This window comes from Callorhinchus milii, unplaced genomic scaffold (assembly GCF_018977255.1).
Source record: "Callorhinchus milii isolate IMCB2004 unplaced genomic scaffold, IMCB_Cmil_1.0 Scaffold4, whole genome shotgun sequence".
Lineage (NCBI taxonomy): Eukaryota > Metazoa > Chordata > Chondrichthyes > Chimaeriformes > Callorhinchidae > Callorhinchus > Callorhinchus milii.
The window spans coordinates 14,591,363-14,608,080 of NW_024704745.1; the positions used below are offsets into that span (position 1 = coordinate 14,591,363).

At 40.4% G+C, this 16,718-nt stretch overlaps 1 protein-coding gene across 1 annotated transcript in view; it reads left to right on the forward strand.

Annotated features, from left to right (window-relative positions):
* Positions 1-16,718, forward strand: part of dgkh (diacylglycerol kinase, eta) — a 166,746-nt gene that overhangs the window by 139,380 nt on the left and 10,648 nt on the right. The window contains exons 16-27 of the mRNA XM_042334347.1: positions 824-955; positions 1,424-1,561; positions 2,794-2,911; positions 3,254-3,364; positions 3,940-4,036; positions 4,913-5,020; positions 5,999-6,112; positions 6,597-6,731; positions 7,192-7,358; positions 8,903-9,008; positions 9,746-9,838; positions 11,014-11,133. Of these exons, the coding sequence (XP_042190281.1) occupies positions 824-955; positions 1,424-1,561; positions 2,794-2,911; positions 3,254-3,364; positions 3,940-4,036; positions 4,913-5,020; positions 5,999-6,112; positions 6,597-6,731; positions 7,192-7,358; positions 8,903-9,008; positions 9,746-9,838; positions 11,014-11,133 (1,439 nt within the window). The remainder of the gene's footprint in view (positions 1-823; positions 956-1,423; positions 1,562-2,793; positions 2,912-3,253; positions 3,365-3,939; positions 4,037-4,912; positions 5,021-5,998; positions 6,113-6,596; positions 6,732-7,191; positions 7,359-8,902; positions 9,009-9,745; positions 9,839-11,013; positions 11,134-16,718) is intronic.

A 16,718-nucleotide genomic window follows, 5' to 3' on the forward strand; every position in this document is an offset into this window, starting at 1 on the left:
ACCTAATCTCAGTATTTTACTGTTGTATGTTTCTGATTTTAAAGTACCATGTAATTTAAACAACAACAATAACAACAACAAGATTCCATTTATTGAGCGCCTTTCACGTCGGGAGGACGTCCCAAGGCGCTGTACAGTTGGGTCAGGACCCGAGCAAGGGGGAAATGGTCAGGGTGAGGGGAGGAATGGGAGGGAGCGAGGAGTTGGTAGAGAGTCGAGAGGGGAGCTGAAGGTACGGTCAAAGAGAAAGGTCTTGAGACCGGCCTTGAAGGAGGAAATGGAGGAGGCAAGGCGAAGGCACTTGGGGATAGAGTTCCAGAGGGTACGGGCAGGTAGGTAGGGGGATAGTAGGTCGGAGAGGTAGGAGGGAGCAAGGCCGTGAATGGCCTTGTAGGTGAGGATGAGGATCTTGAATTAAAGACATACATGTTACAGAATTTCACTGTTTACTTTGTGATCCAACTACGATAAGGCTTTGATGCAGCTTGGCTAGAGACATTGATCTCCCATGGTATGTTCGGCTAGTTAGAATGATTCTAAGGACCACAGTAGGTAGTCAATCTGCTAATATGTAAGTCTTTGTACGAGATGTTGCAGTGAAAATTGCGATATGTGATGATAATTAATACAAGATGTGCTGCAAATTTTATCCGACTGTATGAATCCATATATCACAGCGAATTTCCTCATGAGAGAAAATAACCATTTCATGTCCACATTCCAGTCCTCTAGTCACTGTGAATTTCTTCTCTTCCTTTCCATATTGTGCATGAGCAGATTTGTGTATGTATCTGACTGTGTTTACTCATGTTCTTCCTGACAGTAATAGACGAACAGAATGCTCACACTCAGGAACAGTCTCCAGTGGAACTGAAGAAAGAAAGTGAGGAGGAGATGAAGGAGGACAAAGATCAAAAAGAGGAGGATGAATCGAAGGACTCTGACGTGCAGACATGTAAATATACTTGATTCTCTCGTCTTCCTAGCTTAGAGAATTTATTCTGATTGTGTGTGTGTAAATCATAAGACACAAGCAAGGTTCAGGAGAAGAAGGCTCTTAGACCGGTTAACCTGAGTGAGGATGGGGTTGATGGCCTTGCAGAGCCTGGTGCTGGAGAGGACATAGGCTGCAGAGACCTAAATGGGCTGCAGCTTGTGAAGGGAGCAGCTGGGGCATCTAGCGAGCAGGGCTATGGAGTAATCTAGCCTGGAGGTGGCACGGCATAGATGACAATCTCAGCAGCCAAGTGGGGAAAGGGTCAAAGGAGTGGCAGAGACAGCTGATCTTGCAGAAGTCAGGAAAAGCTGAGCAAGTGAGAGCCCAGATGTAGACTGCAGTTTCTTTTGTGGGTTTACTGCTTTATATTAGCGTTCAGTAATAGAAATATAAACAAACTGGTGATATGGGCTTTTCCTTCTTTAGATGTCAGGCCTGCACCCAGATCTCCAGAAAGACGAGTCCATCGAAGCACTACATCCTACACTGGTCCATTCTCATCTTCACCGTTGACTGCGAGTAAAGAAAACCTCCCAGTGCTGAACACAAGAATCATCTGTCCAGGTAGCGATCACGTCAGGACTTTGAGCTCATAGTCTAGGCTGGTATTTGAGTGCAGCACTGTCAGAGGTGCAACCTTCAGACGAGGCATTAAACTGAGGCCCCAACCACCTGTTCAGTTGAATGTTAAAGATCCCATGGCACTATTTTCAATGAAAAGGAAGTTTCTTCTGGTGTCCTGACCAATAATGGTCGAGTTAAATTTGTCATTCGCTTCATGACTATTTGTCGGAGATTGTTATGTGCAAATGGGATCCTCCATTTGCCTAAAAGTAAAGTCATTACACTTTGCAGCACTTTTGAAATACAACATAATAATTTACATTTATTATTTATTTCATAAAAAAACTCTGTGATATTTAAGCTAGTAGCTGTTTCTTCTTAATTCATTTTTTAAAAAATAGTTGATGGACCAAGGTTAAAGACAGAAGAGGAAAAGAAAATGTTTGTGTGTGTGTGGGGGGGGAGATGGGGGGGGGGGGGGGGGGCAGAGGGGAGGACCTAATAGTCGACGGCTGGCTTCCTGGCCTTGTTGCTGCTGTTGAAATCTTTGACCGGTTGCTGGACCAGGCAAAGCCAGCACCTCAGGCTGGAGGGGCAAAAATCTTAACAACTGGCAACACCGGCACCATGTAAAGCAGAGGCAGCGGCAGAAAAGGCAGGAAGCAAGAACATCGACTGGAGCGGAGTTACTGGCACCAGCCAATTTAGAGGAAGCATTCCATTGTTCCCCTGTGCAGCATATGAGGATTTCTGTGTATATATAGGAAAAGTTTAATATATGGATCTTCTTTGTTTCTTTCCCCTCTATTTATTTCATATAAAATAAAGGTGCCCCCCACCCCTCTGCCAAACACAGGAATGTTAGTGATGCATGCCAACACTCCACAACTTTCTCTCCCTCCCTCCAAGGAATCACCTTGTATCCTCCTTTGGAGATAGTTTCAACCAAAGCCAGGACCCACTGTGTGAAAAGTGAGGGTCCTAAAGCTGCTTGAGACTTATTATGTACTGATAAGTGCTCAAACTCCTGTGCCGTCAAGTTGCTTTCGGCAACTGTCCTTTCCGTACCAAAAATATAGTTGCTCACATTCATTTTGTGCAACTAGGATTTGTTTAAAATTTACTTTTCAGTTTATTTTAAGAACCATAGTAGAGTAAAGGTGATGTTAGCACCTTGTACACTGTAGGTCGTTTTGTGTGTTTAATTCCTAGTCATGTGTTTCTTAAAACAGGCTTACGAGCTGGACTTGCTGCCTCGATTGCAGGAAGTTCAATCATTAGTAAAATGTTACTGGCTAACATTGATCCCTTTGGAGCAACTCCATTTATAGATCCTGATCCAGATTTACTGTAAGCAATTTTCTTTTCCGTGTTTACCAAGTTAATGTTCTTGTTTGCTTATTAATTGGATCATTTTATTAAACATATAAGGAATGATTGGACATTTAAACATGTATTGGTGATAAGCACATTTAGAGGAGCAGTATCCAAGAATAAGGGGAAAAAGAACGGATTTGGGATTAGGATAACAAACCAAAAAATGGATCGAATGGCCTCCTACTGTGTCATAGATTTCTATGATTCTAAGAAAAAGTATTGTTAATATTTGAATTGTGTTGCATATTGTAAGAAAATGTTAATAATATTAGGAGTCAATTTTAACAAGATCTGTTTATTCCTTTTTAATTCCAGAGAAGGTTATCATGAAAAATGTGTGATGAACAATTATTTTGGAATTGGATTAGATGCAAAGATTTCCTTGGAGTTTAACAACAAACGTGAGGAGCACCCTGAGAAATGCAGGTATCTACAGAGCTTTCAATTGTTAAACAGCCTTAAAAATTACCACTAGTTTTCCATACAAAATAAAATGTATGCAATTACCAATTTAATAGGATAAAATTCCACCTGGGTCTAGATTTACTCTTCTTAAGATTTTGTTAAATTATTGAAATCTGGCTCAACTTTGAGGCTGATTTTCTGTGGTTCTTAAAAGAAACTTAAAACAAAATTTTAAACAAATCCTAGTTGCACAAAATAAATTCTTCTGGTATGTTATATTGACTCGCAACAACTGTGCTCCAATGAGATTCATTTGAGGAAAAAACATTTAGAAATACCACATAGTAAACACAATATTTCAAAGCCATCAAGCCTCGAATATCAAAGAAGTACCTGTCTTTTACTTACAACCAGTCAACAAATGACTGCAATCTGGTAGAAAGGGGGTTGATCATGTAGGATCAATAAAAGAAATAGTAATTTGCGTATTGATCAAGTTTATTTATTTTTATGTATAGCTGCAATAATGCAACGTCTAGTATCTCAGTTCATGTATTGGTCCTTTTTGAACACTTTTTCCACCTTTTGTTCTCTAGAAGCCGAACCAAGAATATGATGTGGTATGGTGTGCTTGGCACTAAAGAGCTACTGCAACGTACCTATAAGAACTTGGAACAAAAAGTCCAACTTGAGGTAATTACTTTGCATCTTCCACACCATTAAAGCAGCCCTGCTGTCATACTACAGTGATTCGATATGGACAATAGATACAATCCATTAAAATGCAGTGAAAATCATATGCAAACTAAACTTTATGTCACATTAAAGTATCATTGTAAGGTGGGGTTTTATATTAAGCGTCTTCCAACCAACTATTTATTTTATTTTTGTAGATTTTAATATCTGGTTCAGTTGAAATTAAGAAGTGGATGATTTTACCCAAGATAACATTTATTATTTATTCGCGTTTCACCCACAAAATTTACGGTCACTTAAGATGCCATGTTGCTGCTCCCTTTTTTACATTGAGCCATTCTCCCACTATTTTGGTTCTAGGTTCTCCCACTATTTAACGTAGCTGCTCTGTGTATTCCCTGTTTACCTACTGACTTCTGCTTCTCTGGTTACGATTAACAACAGCAAATTTACATTTATATAGCTTCTATCACGTCAGTAAGACATCCCAAGTTCCTGGAGAGTACAGGATTTGCTCCCGAGTTGGGGGTAATAGCTAATGTGGGGGAGGGGGAAAGATGACTGAATGTGGGTCCACTGGAGTCCCAGCGCCTTGGTACATTCTCCCGACGTGAAAGACGCTAGACAATTGTAATTTTGTATTGTATGAGGTGATGTTCAATAAACTACTTCCCTTGTGGATGTGAAGTCTCCTCTTCCCTATTATAAGCTATTGTCAAGGTAAATCCACCTATAGAAACACTGAGCTGTAATGTTTTCATTTTCATTGTTAGTTTCCTGATTATTGCTAAATAAACTGGGAATGCATGTTTAACACGACACATGGTGTATAAAAAGGGTTCACTTTCTCACGGTTCTTTTTGTGCGTTACAGTGTGATGGACAGTATATTCCTCTGCCTAGTCTCCAAGGCATTGCTGTCTTAAATATTCCAAGCTATGCTGGTGGAACCAATTTTTGGGGCGGAACCAAAGAGGATGATGTAAGTTTTGCTGAAGAAGAGACAAATCTTCATGTCCATAAGAAAACTAACCTTTGACTTCAATTCTTTCTGCTACCCTTATTTGGGCTTAAACTAACTGCGTACAAAATCAATTGGGTAATTGTCAAAGTATTTTGCAACAATATAATTTAATTCTCAGGAATGTTTTTGTAAATGTTTATAGCCAATGTGCTCAGTGCTGTGATTTAATAAGAACCTGAAACATTTTCCAAATTGATCCATTGGAATATAAAACTCTTATAACCTATGACTCCTCTATGGGATTATAATGCCCATAGAATTTTCTGTAATGTATGTGTTTTAAAAGAAAATCCCGTGTTTTCTTGCATGCCATAATCATGTTGCAATCACAGCCTGGATAAACAGTTCATATTTATTGTACAATATGCATGCATAGTTGTTAACAGCTATTGTAATAAAAGCAACATGACTGGTGGAATCTGTAGTGCTGGTGCAGTTGGGTGGCGCTGTCATCCATGTATTTAAGAGCAAACCTGATGTCTACATGAGGGAGAAGGGAATAGAGGAGTGGAGGCTGATGCATGATGTATCAACACAGGCATGGACTAGTTGGGCTGAATAGCCTGTTGCCGTGACGTATCATTCTGTTTAAGTCTGTTACACTTTGAAGTGATTTGTAGAATGTGGGTGGTCATGCAAGACTTGTCCCTGCTGTAAGAATAACTGGGAAATACAAGCACAAGAGCACTCAGCTCAAAAATCGAGTCTAAAATGGGGTATTCACAACAGGAACTGCAAAACATTGTGAATATTGACTCCTGTCAAGAACTGGATGTGTGAGACAGAGACAGACAGAGTCTGTCTGGCCATAGGCTGATGTATGATCATGACCTGATGGATGGGGGAAGGAACTCAGGTTGCAGCTGCTTGCCTGTTTTGCCCTTTGGCATTGTTTTTGCTGCGTGAACAGAGTTGTAAATTCTGTGCACGTTTCAGATCTTTGGGGCACCCTCATTTGATGACAAGATCTTGGAAGTGGTGGCTGTGTTTGGCAGTATGCAAATGGCGGTATCCAGGGTAATCAAGCTACAGCATCACCGAATAGCCCAGGTGGGTGTGCCACTCTTTCACTCACACTTCAAGCCACTTGTTATCAATCAGTCTCTGCAGTCTCTACAGCTCTCCAAGATGCTGTCCTACGTGAAGGCTATTATATGAATGCAGGTTGTTGTTGTTACTACAAACACATGAATGAATGAATGAATGAATGAATGAATGAATGAATGAATGAATGAATGAATGAATGAATGAACTGCCATTGAAGGAGGCAAACAAAAATTGTCTTTTTAAGAGTTTGCTCAGCTATATCGGTCATTTTAGGCCCAAGCACAGCATTTTAAATCGGATGTATCCCATGGAACCAACCATCGATCTAAGAATGAATCCCCTTTCTTGCCACGGCCTTTAAATCCCAACAGTTGATTCTCTTTCAGTTAAATACTTTCAATCTGGTTTATTCGCTTCTTATAGCAACAACAGCTGATCCTTTTATTGTCACAATTTCCAAAAATTAAACTAATCTGATGTTCCTCAGTGCCGATCTGTAAAAATCACCATATTGGGAGACGAGGGTGTGCCCGTACAAGTGGATGGAGAGGCCTGGATCCAGCCACCTGGGGTTATTAAAATCATGCACAAAAACAGAGCCCAGATGTTGACAAGAGACCGAGTAAGTATATAAGAGAATTAAGCAAAAAGAAGTGATTTTAGTGTGAAAAACCTGCTGTACATAAGGAAACAAGTGAGAAAATTGTGGGCAGTAAATGGGGTCCAGAGTACAATTTCATTATAGTTGAATTCATATCATGGTGAAGTATAACAGGGTTGCATGGTACACAGAAGTTAGTTGAGGATGGATTAGTTTTGTCTATGATGTCAGTTATGCCAATGGTAAGAATCTCAATGGTCTGAAATGACTCTTGAGGAAATCCAGTAATCCAAGGCTTGGTTGATGGTTAATCAGCCATCTGACTGAGAAATTAACCTTGGAGATGCAGAGTTATCTTCAACCAATAAAGCCAAAGACCAAACTGGAATTGTAGCGTCTCGTGCGGTTATAATTATTAGTTACTGAAAGCTTTGTCTGTTTAGTTTGCAACAGGATTATCATTCAGTTTATTTTTACGCAGGCGTTTGAGAGCACTTTGAAGCTGTGGGAAAACAAACTGCGTTATGATTCCTGCAGACCCGCTCTTCGACCTCACCTGTACCCACAGCATTCTGTAGATCTGGCCACAGAGGAAGAGGCCACCCAGCTGCAGCTCTGTGCCCATGCTGCTGAGGAACTAATTACTAGGTACGTAAAGCAAGACTGGACTCCCTGATGGCAGAGTGTGTAAATTCGGCACTTAGACCAGAAAGATCCCAAGTCTGATCCCTGGACGTTTCTGAGTTAACTGATTGCCGGTCAACTGTAACCACTGTAAGTGGATGGCATCAATTTAAGAAGGTTAACAAGGGAGTGATAAGGGGGGGAGATCAGGAGGTATTTGTTTTTACACAGAGACTATTTAGCACAGCAGTTTTAGTTTGGGAATGCTCAATTGACTACTTATCAGTGTTGACTGGTTATCTAAAGTACAGTATCTCAAAAGTACAACGTACTTGGGTTAATGACTTATCCCAGAGTTGAGTTATATGAGTTTCACTGTATTCATATTTATTTTTCTCTTTGGTACTAACACAAAGAACCTCAATCGCTCCGTATACTCGTAAAGTACAGAGCTTCCCCACACGTTTTTTCATTGCTGCTCTGTCAGTTTTCAGTGAACACACTTTAAGCAGTGCGCTTTAAGCTGTATATTTTATATTGCATCTGCAATAAGATGTGTTGGGTGATTTCTCAAAAACAGACGAGATGTGCTTGTGACTGCGGCTCACAGTGTCCTTTTACTGTATTTCTACTGTATAAGGAATCAAAGGGAAGTGGCTCAATGATTTATACAAAGACTCCAACCCCAGCCAACTGGAGAACTTGTTCAGGTTGTGTACTGCATAATTCACATATTCTGAAGTACGCTAACATGGGCATGGAGCCCAGAGGAAGGATGTGCATTGCTCAATCCCACCGAACAGAAGATCTCAAAACCCAATAAATTGTATTGGTTTATTCTGCAGTAATGGTTACTGTCCTCCCACACGTTCAGAGAATCCAGATTAATGATTGCAATAGCAGGTGCTGGTGGCTATATGGTCAAATGATAGTGATAAAGATGTGTGGTCAAATCCTTTTATTTGTTAATGGAGAAATAAAGTCAGATAGAGTGAGTACTATTTGTGCAAAGCACTTCACTAAAATTATAGACAAATGTTTTGGGGTCTGAAATGCGGAGATTTCAAACAGGATTCCTTAAGGAATTAATCCAGAAATATGTCACAATGACTACTTAACTCTGACATGATCTATTTTTGAGCAGGGTTCCCTCTGAGTCACCATGATGTGAGTGACGTTCTTCCAGTTAATACTGTGAATTGATGGCACAATTCATGTTTTTTGGGACAAGAAATATCAATGCTACTAGCACATAATATCAGAGCGATGCAACTGCTTCAGAAATGTACTGACATGGTGCAAATCAATGCTGCTTTAATAGGTTTCGTCTGGATTAGCAGGGACATTGAGAAACAACGATTGTAGATTAAAACTTCAGTTTACTCACTTTATAAGTTTTAGACTTTGTCAATAGATGATAAAGAGAAAAAGATTATAATTTAAATGTTCAATAACATCACACGGATCGATGCTCCCACATTATTCCTTCCTGAAGGTCTCTTCTATTAACCTACCAGCTCTGTCAGCCTTGGTCTGTATTGTTGAAGTCTTTCCTTGATGTATTTCAGAATCTGCGAAGCAGCCAAAACACACAGCCTTTTGGAGCAGGAGCTGGCTCATGCAGTAAATGCAAGCTCACATGCACTAAACAAAACCCATCCAAAGTTCCCAGAGGTAAGAAGTGGGACAAAGTAGCAGGAATGACCAACTGTGACTTGTCTTTCTCATGTTGAAATTTAGCCGACCAAACCAGTCAATCTTTTGTCTTTTGATAACAACTCATAGTTTGGAATTCAAAAGTCTCAGGAGGGTATAATGATCAATAGAATGACTTTTTTTCCCTCTACCTATGGATACATGAAACAGACTCCTAACAAAATGAGTTCATGTGCCTCAATTAACTTGTTGGGGAGGAAAAAAAGAAATAGATAAGTATTTGCTTTGGAATAGTGTGGATGATACAGTAATAGGTGAAGATTGGAATAAGGAAATTACTGCCCGTGACACAGTGATTTCCGTGGGGTCTGAATTTGGGGGTAGGAGGGGAAGGGGGTCAGGTCATATCTCTGTAGAACTTTCCCCTTGGAGACAGAGTGGATGCTGTGGCCTATGGCAGGGAAAGTTTTTTGTGGTCTGTGGAAGTGAGAGCTAGATGAACCACACGGCATTTGTACTGTTGTGATGACTATTTGATCAATCTCGATTTGTTTTTGATGCAGGTAAGGGGTGGGTTTATATAAGTTGCATATCATAATAAGGCAGTTGATAAATAATGTGTCTGACAGCAATCCGGAACCTTGTCTATGCTAACCCTTCACTGAATTCTCCCATTGAATTCTCTTCATTATTTGTGTGAATAAACAAAAAGAATTGCACCTCAGTCAGCAAACAAGTCATTCTTTATTCCCCAGAGTCTTACAAGGAACACAGCGATTGAGATTGCCAGCAACGTGAAAGCTTTGCACAATGAGACTGAATCATTGCTTGTCGGAAGAGTTCCTCTGGTAAGATATTCGCCCGAGTCAACTGATAAATATAACAACAACAACTTGCATTTATATAGAGCCCCTCACACAAGGTAATGTTGTGTAATGTTCCAAATATAGATCAGATCAAGCCTCTGTTGCTGTTTATCTGGTGTTGTCTTTGAGCTTGGACCTGTCCAGCTTGGCCTGACCACTGGAGGCTCACACCACTTTCACCTTCTTGCATCGGGACAACCTCTCGAAGCCTCGATCGATCCTTCTGCATAGTAACAGTCCAGAGCCTGTTATACTAAATTCAGCAATACAGTGCATGCATCTTTACATAGACGAGTTACGATTGGAACTAGCAAAATATTTAGGTGTAAGACGTTACCTGTTCGGTTAGCTTGAGAGCTTTGTTAACAACAAAAACAACTTGCTTTTATATAGTGCCTTTCATGCAGGATGGCATCCCGGAACGCTTCATTGTCTGGCAAACTTGCCTAGCTGGGACAATCCTTCCTGGATGTTGATCAAGCTTTGTTTTTTTTTAGAAAATTTAGTGTGTCCAATTATTTTTCTCCAAATTGGTATACGTCTCTGCTCCTGTTTCTCAGCCTTCTCGTGTCAGGGTAGGCTTCTACGGTCACTGGTTGCCCTTTGGTATCCTGCTCAAGTGACCATGGTTCATGTGCGAGCTTTGGCAGTGAGTGATAACAAGCCATTCAACTTTAGGTGGCGTCACAGCCGTCTCTAACCTCTCTTCACCCGACTGCCTCGTATTACCAGTAGAAGAGGTGCTGAAGGGACCAGGGAGCCTGGTTGGCCAATTAAACTTGCAACCTTGGCTGAGACCAGCAAAGTATGGACCGGGATTCGAACCAGCGAGCTTTTGGATTGCAGCTATATCCACTACATCATTGTGGTGCCTTTCTTTACGCGTATTGTAATCGCATTTTAATTCAGGACTCCAATTTGATGGATTATAATAATAATACTTGCATTTCACATAAAGCCTTATATTTCACAGAATATACTGTAAAGTGAATTGACTATATATATATATATTTTGCGGTCGAAACGTGACGCCCAATTGCGCACAGCAGTGGCCCACAAACAGTCACGGATTGAGTGACCAATTATTATTTTTTTTAATCTGTTATCTGCTGTAATCCTGAGAGCTGACCACATTACTCTTTTCATTCCTGTGACAGCAACTGGACTCTCCTCAGGAAGAGCAGCTTTCCACAGCATTGCACAGTGTCGATATCGAACTGCGAAAGCTTGCAGAGATCCCCTGGCTCTATTATGTGCTGCAGCCAACAGATGAAGAGGTATGAATTTTTTTTTTTTGTGTGACAAATCCGGCAGGAGATGTACAGTTAGTCATTCAGAGCACATAATGTTCCTGACGCTGAAATATAATGGTGGGGAGGGGGGAAGTTCCTCCAATCAATGGTACAGATAAGCCCCACTGAAGGCCAATATATCTGATTCTCCGCTACATTTACCGATTCTTGGAGTGTGGATTTTTTTCATCACGAGTTCGCTCCACCAAGGTAGGTACATTTTTTGACGATCGGGAAATAATAATAATAATCCTTGTATTTGATATCGCGCTTTTCACGTCGGGAGGACGCCCCAAAGCGCTTCACAGAACACACTGTAAATTGAATTGATTATATTTGTGGGCGAACGCGGCAGCCAATTGCGCACAGCAATGTCCCACAAACAGTCGTAGATTGAAAATGACCAATTTATCATTGTTTTGGGTTTTTGGAGGGATTATTATTAAGGAAACTTGCCCAAGGTTTCGCCCTCTGCCTGGAATTGAACTCAGGTCTCTCGCTTGTAAAGCGAGTGCTCTAACCACTGAGCTACAGGACTCCACAAAATCATCTCCACAGATTTAATGTGTTTCTTTCGTTAGAATCATGTGTAAAAATAAGATCTAGGAGATATTTTGGCAGCAATTGGCAATAATTTAATGAGTGTCAAAGATGCATAACTGAAGAGCAGTGCTGCTAAAACACCGCAATGTGGCGAGACACCCTGTTTGTAATACAGTGTGGTGAGAAACTGTCTTCCAGTAAGGTGAGAAACCCTATTATAATGCAGTGTAGTGAGACACCCTGTTTTAAGGCACTGTGGTGAGGCACCTTGTTACAATGCAGTCTGGTGAGATCCTGTCTTGGAGTACGGTGACACTCCGTATTCATTTTTGAAAAAAAGTGGGTTTGGGTGGTGATGTTACTGTGCTGTTTACTTGCTTTTCCTCTTGTAAAACTATTTAGCCTTTGACATTCACCGTTTTTAATGAACTGCTTCTCAAATGGCAGAATATGGTAAAATGGGAGGAGGTTGAGTCAACAGAATGTGTTTCTCCCAGTACTGCTTATGCAGTTAGTAGGTGATAAGATATTCCTGATAAAGATTCATAATTAACTTTTAATTTGTTTCATTTGTCTTTGTGAGTCACAAGATTCATCTGTTTCCCTGATACCCCCATCTCCTGTGACATCTTCTGGCCTTTATTCTGTGTACCTTGACCCCACAATGTTCCTTGTTGCTCTGTACAATCTCTTCAGCTGTATCCTAATCATCTCTTCAGCAACCTTGCGATGTAATGTGAACCCAGTGCTCCTGAGACTTAACTGTTGGAATCTTATAGCAACGTAGGGAAATGTAGGCTTTACTTGGGTTCTATGTTTTTTTCTAATTTTATTTTGTTTCTTTCTTTTCATTCTCATTCAGCATCTTCCACATGCCACAGGAGCACGCTCAGGTTGTTAATAGGGAGAATCGCACTGGATGATACAGTTGCTTTAAGACATGTTTGATATGTTTGATATCAAAACCAGTCATAATGCATGTGTTGTGTGTTCCCTATTGTCATCAGTCAACGAATGCCTTCCCTGTCAACTTTGTGCATGAAATGTTCAACTCCTGTTTTGTTTTCACCAACGTAAAGTTGTGGTTTCTCACCCCTAGTCAATTGTTATTTCTTTATTTTCTTATATATATATTGCTCAATTTTGTGCTCTTTAAGGTAAGGGAAGAAAAGTCTAATGCTCTTTTGGCAATCAACTACTTTCAGATTGTCAGATGCAAATACTGAATAAAATTGCTGTCCTTAAACCCAAAGGAGCATTCCCTGTGCTGTTGTCAGTACTGGCACCAACATTTGCAGCCTTATCAGTGAAGAATTGTATCTGTCATTTTTCAGGCAAATAGGGTCTAAAGTATTAAGTTAGGAACATCTCTTTTCAACTGTCAATAAGTCCCACCGCCAAGGAAATAGTGTTTCCAGCACTACTCCACCTTCTTTCTAACACTGAAATGTCCATTTTTACACCTGCTACTTTGTAGCAAGAAAACCAGGTTCTTTGGATCCTTTCTGTACCTAAAGATTCAAATCTGACTCACTTGTTATGTCTTAGAGAACAGCTAGTGGATTTGGGGCTTTCTGGCTATGACCAATCACTACAAGGTTCCTCTTCAGGTTCAGCATAGAGGGAATAAGCTATTGATGCAAACATCTTCACTGAGCCCAATGTTAGCCCCCAAGGAGTGCTTCTCTAAAGGTCAGTTAATGTTTGCTGGACAAAAACAGTTTATTGTCCAGTAGGCCATAAATATATGGATTTTGGCAACATGGGCTGAGCCCATTCTAAAGTTACCACCAAGGTCCATAAATACATGCGCCAACAGAGAATACAACCTCATCAACCTAGTAACTGTTGGCAAACACAGCATCTAATTCTGCCAACAAACAGCCAACAAGTGAATCACCAATGAATTTGTAAGAATGTTAGGAACATCTCTTTTCTGATAGTGTCATAAGTTCCCTGATAACCAGCTGAACTGGCAGATAGTTTTTTTAATGCGCCATCCAAACAATAGCACTTTCCGAAAATGCAACTCTCCCTCATTACCACTCAATGTCAATCCATAACTTCAAGACCCAATTTGAACCAACAACCTTGTGAGCAAGAGGCAAGAGTACTTCCAACTGAGACGAGCTGACATTCTGCTCATGCTATGGCCAAGGTGAGGGCCTTCAGGTTTCCCCTGAACTTATCTGCAAAGCAGGTCTCTGGAGTAACACACATGCTTGACACAGCAACTAAGGGCTCAAGATGAGAAGGGTCTCGGTGCTGCAGTACTCTGTCTGAGCTAGATACCACTTTATCATCATCAAGAGCTGTATTTGCATTCTGCTGGTTGAATGAACAGCAAAGTTAGGTATGATCCTTATTCTTTGATTGAAAGAACTTCAACCTCCACATACAAACAAATAATTGTGGCCATAAATACAATTAAATGGTGGAAGTTTGCACTATCTAGAGAAGACGAGTCATAGTGTTAACGTTTCCGGAGCCCGAGCAGGGGAGGGTAGAGAAAGATTGTTCTGTTTACTATGAGGTAATTTCATTAATATGTGCTGGACTATTCTACATCTTTTGCCTACCGTTAGCAAATTTGGCAATGTGCACTTATAAATGACGAATGAAATTTGACATCAGGAATAAAATGATAATCTGCGTATAGGATTAAAGTGTAAATGTAAATTGTCATCACAGTTATTTATAAGCACAGTGCAGCAGATTCACTAAGAAGAGAATAATCCCATGAGGATTTTTTCCCCCTTTGTACTGGAATTGACAGCAGCTCCTATTGATATGCGTCGAGAAAATGAATGTTGAAATATGTTTGGTTACCCATTGGTGGTATGATCTTTCTCGTTCCTTGGCTATTGTTCAAGCTCTCTTCATTCTTCTCTTCTTGCTTCTCCATCTGCCCTGGTACAAAAACATCAACCTTCATGTAAACTTTCCCCTTATTTTGGTTCTTAGTGCAAATGTAGAGCTTCTTAATTTAGTCATTATTTTTAACGTCTTTTAGCCCTGTTATAAAACAGCTGCAATACACTTCAGGCTTTATGTGCAGCGTGGAGTAGAGAGGACCACATCACTGTCGTGGTCACCATATGCCACCAACTTTTAAAGGAAGGCATCTAGTGGTGGTGGTGATAGGGGGGGTGTTCCTTCCCTCTTTGGGAAATTAGATATTTCTTTATTTCTCATGTGAAGATTGATCTACAATCAAAGAATAAGAACAAACCTACAGTGGGAGAATTTAACATTGAGGACTATCTTATGCACATTGCTAAAAGATAGCAATCTTTATCCTGCAGTGTTGTAATGGAAAATCCTATTATGAAGACATCGAGGTTGACAAACCATTCCTCAACAATACCGGTTCACTGCCAGAAAAAGGAGCTCACATCACAAGCTCTGGTACCTGCTGGGCATCCCTGCAAGTCATACTGACTCACGTGGCCTCAGCTCTGAGTAGATCCTGAGCATTGCTAGTGTCTTACGAGTTGGAGAGACCTGGATGGGTTTCTCTGCAGAAAATCTTGTTACATTGTTCTAGTGTTTTTTGAGGTGGCAATATTACTGAAGTAATGTGACCGATTTCCTGAGCAGTGTCGTTTGAACCTCACTGTGAAAAGTTTGTTCAATAAATAGTAAAATAGACCCCTCCCCTCACTGTCTGTCTACCTTATAAGGTGTTCCTTCTAATTCAAATGAAGCATCCTCTGCACCAAATATCCCTCTCAGCCCCTTTGTCTGACCCTTTGGGGATTCGTTGTATTTAGTTTTGTTGTCATATATTTTGTATTGTCGTGTTTTCCGCTTCACCTGGACAAACACCTGAAACCTCAGCACAGGGAAGCACTGTTGCATTGTGCATGAAGTGGGAGTCACGTGAGCACAATCCCAGCATCTTGGCAGCAGCAACCTCTAAAACATCTTAAATGGACTGCATGCATTGTCATTCTTCTCATTGTTAACCTGGACTTACTCCTGCATAATGTGGAGGATGCTTCATTCAAAGAATGAAGAACGCCCTACAAGGTAGGATAATATTCTTCCCTCCCTGCCTCTCCCCCCACCCCCATCACTACCACCCCTACACACCCAGCATTGACACAGAGGGCTCTAAAAATCACTTTGGGTTGAATCCCCATTTGCCGTATTAATCACTCCCCTTGCACAATCTCAGTTTGCTTGTCTGCCCTATTGACCGGAGTTTGCTGCATGTTATGTAGCCATCTGGAAAATTAAAAGGAAGATTTAAATTTGGTGTAAAACTACCAATCCATCGACTACTTTTAAACCAGTGGATAAATCCTCCAAACAATGGATCTCATCCAATCAGCCATGGAGAAAACATCCATCAGCATTGTCTAGTTGATAGTGGCAACACTTATCTTTATATATAACAGCACCATGTTTTTTCAAGTGCAACTTCAGGATAGGAAGTCAGTCTTGCAGTGTCCTCCCCTGGACTGAGGAAAGATCTGAGTTAGAATCAACTACATCACCCAATGCATTCCTTTTTCCAGACTATTGTAAAAATAGAAATGTGCTTTCTGGTGTTTAGTGATGTGCTGTTTGCTATAGTTGTCAAATAATAATCTTGGTAATAGCTGTTGGTTATATGTTCATTTTAAACTTTTACTCTTTCAAAACTAGATGTGAGGAGATCAGGAAATAAACATGCTCAATATTGCTTTATTTATAATTTATGTATAATTCAGAACTTCTAAGCTGAAACTACACAAGACTCCGCCAGCATTTTGTGGGGACAGTTGCTGCTATATTGGATGGAAATTTTAAAATCTAATTGTTTCAAAATACTTAGGAAAATAGAAATAGATGATGCTAATAAAGGACATGAGACCTAATTTTATCACAAAGTCATGATCTTTTATGACAACAAAGCGAATTCACTGAACAGAGGGATTTTGTGCAGTTTCCAGCATTATTTTACACAATAAATGCTGCCCAAGTACTACATGATCTTTCAAATTTCAGCTTAGAAGCTCTGAATTACATATACATTCTCC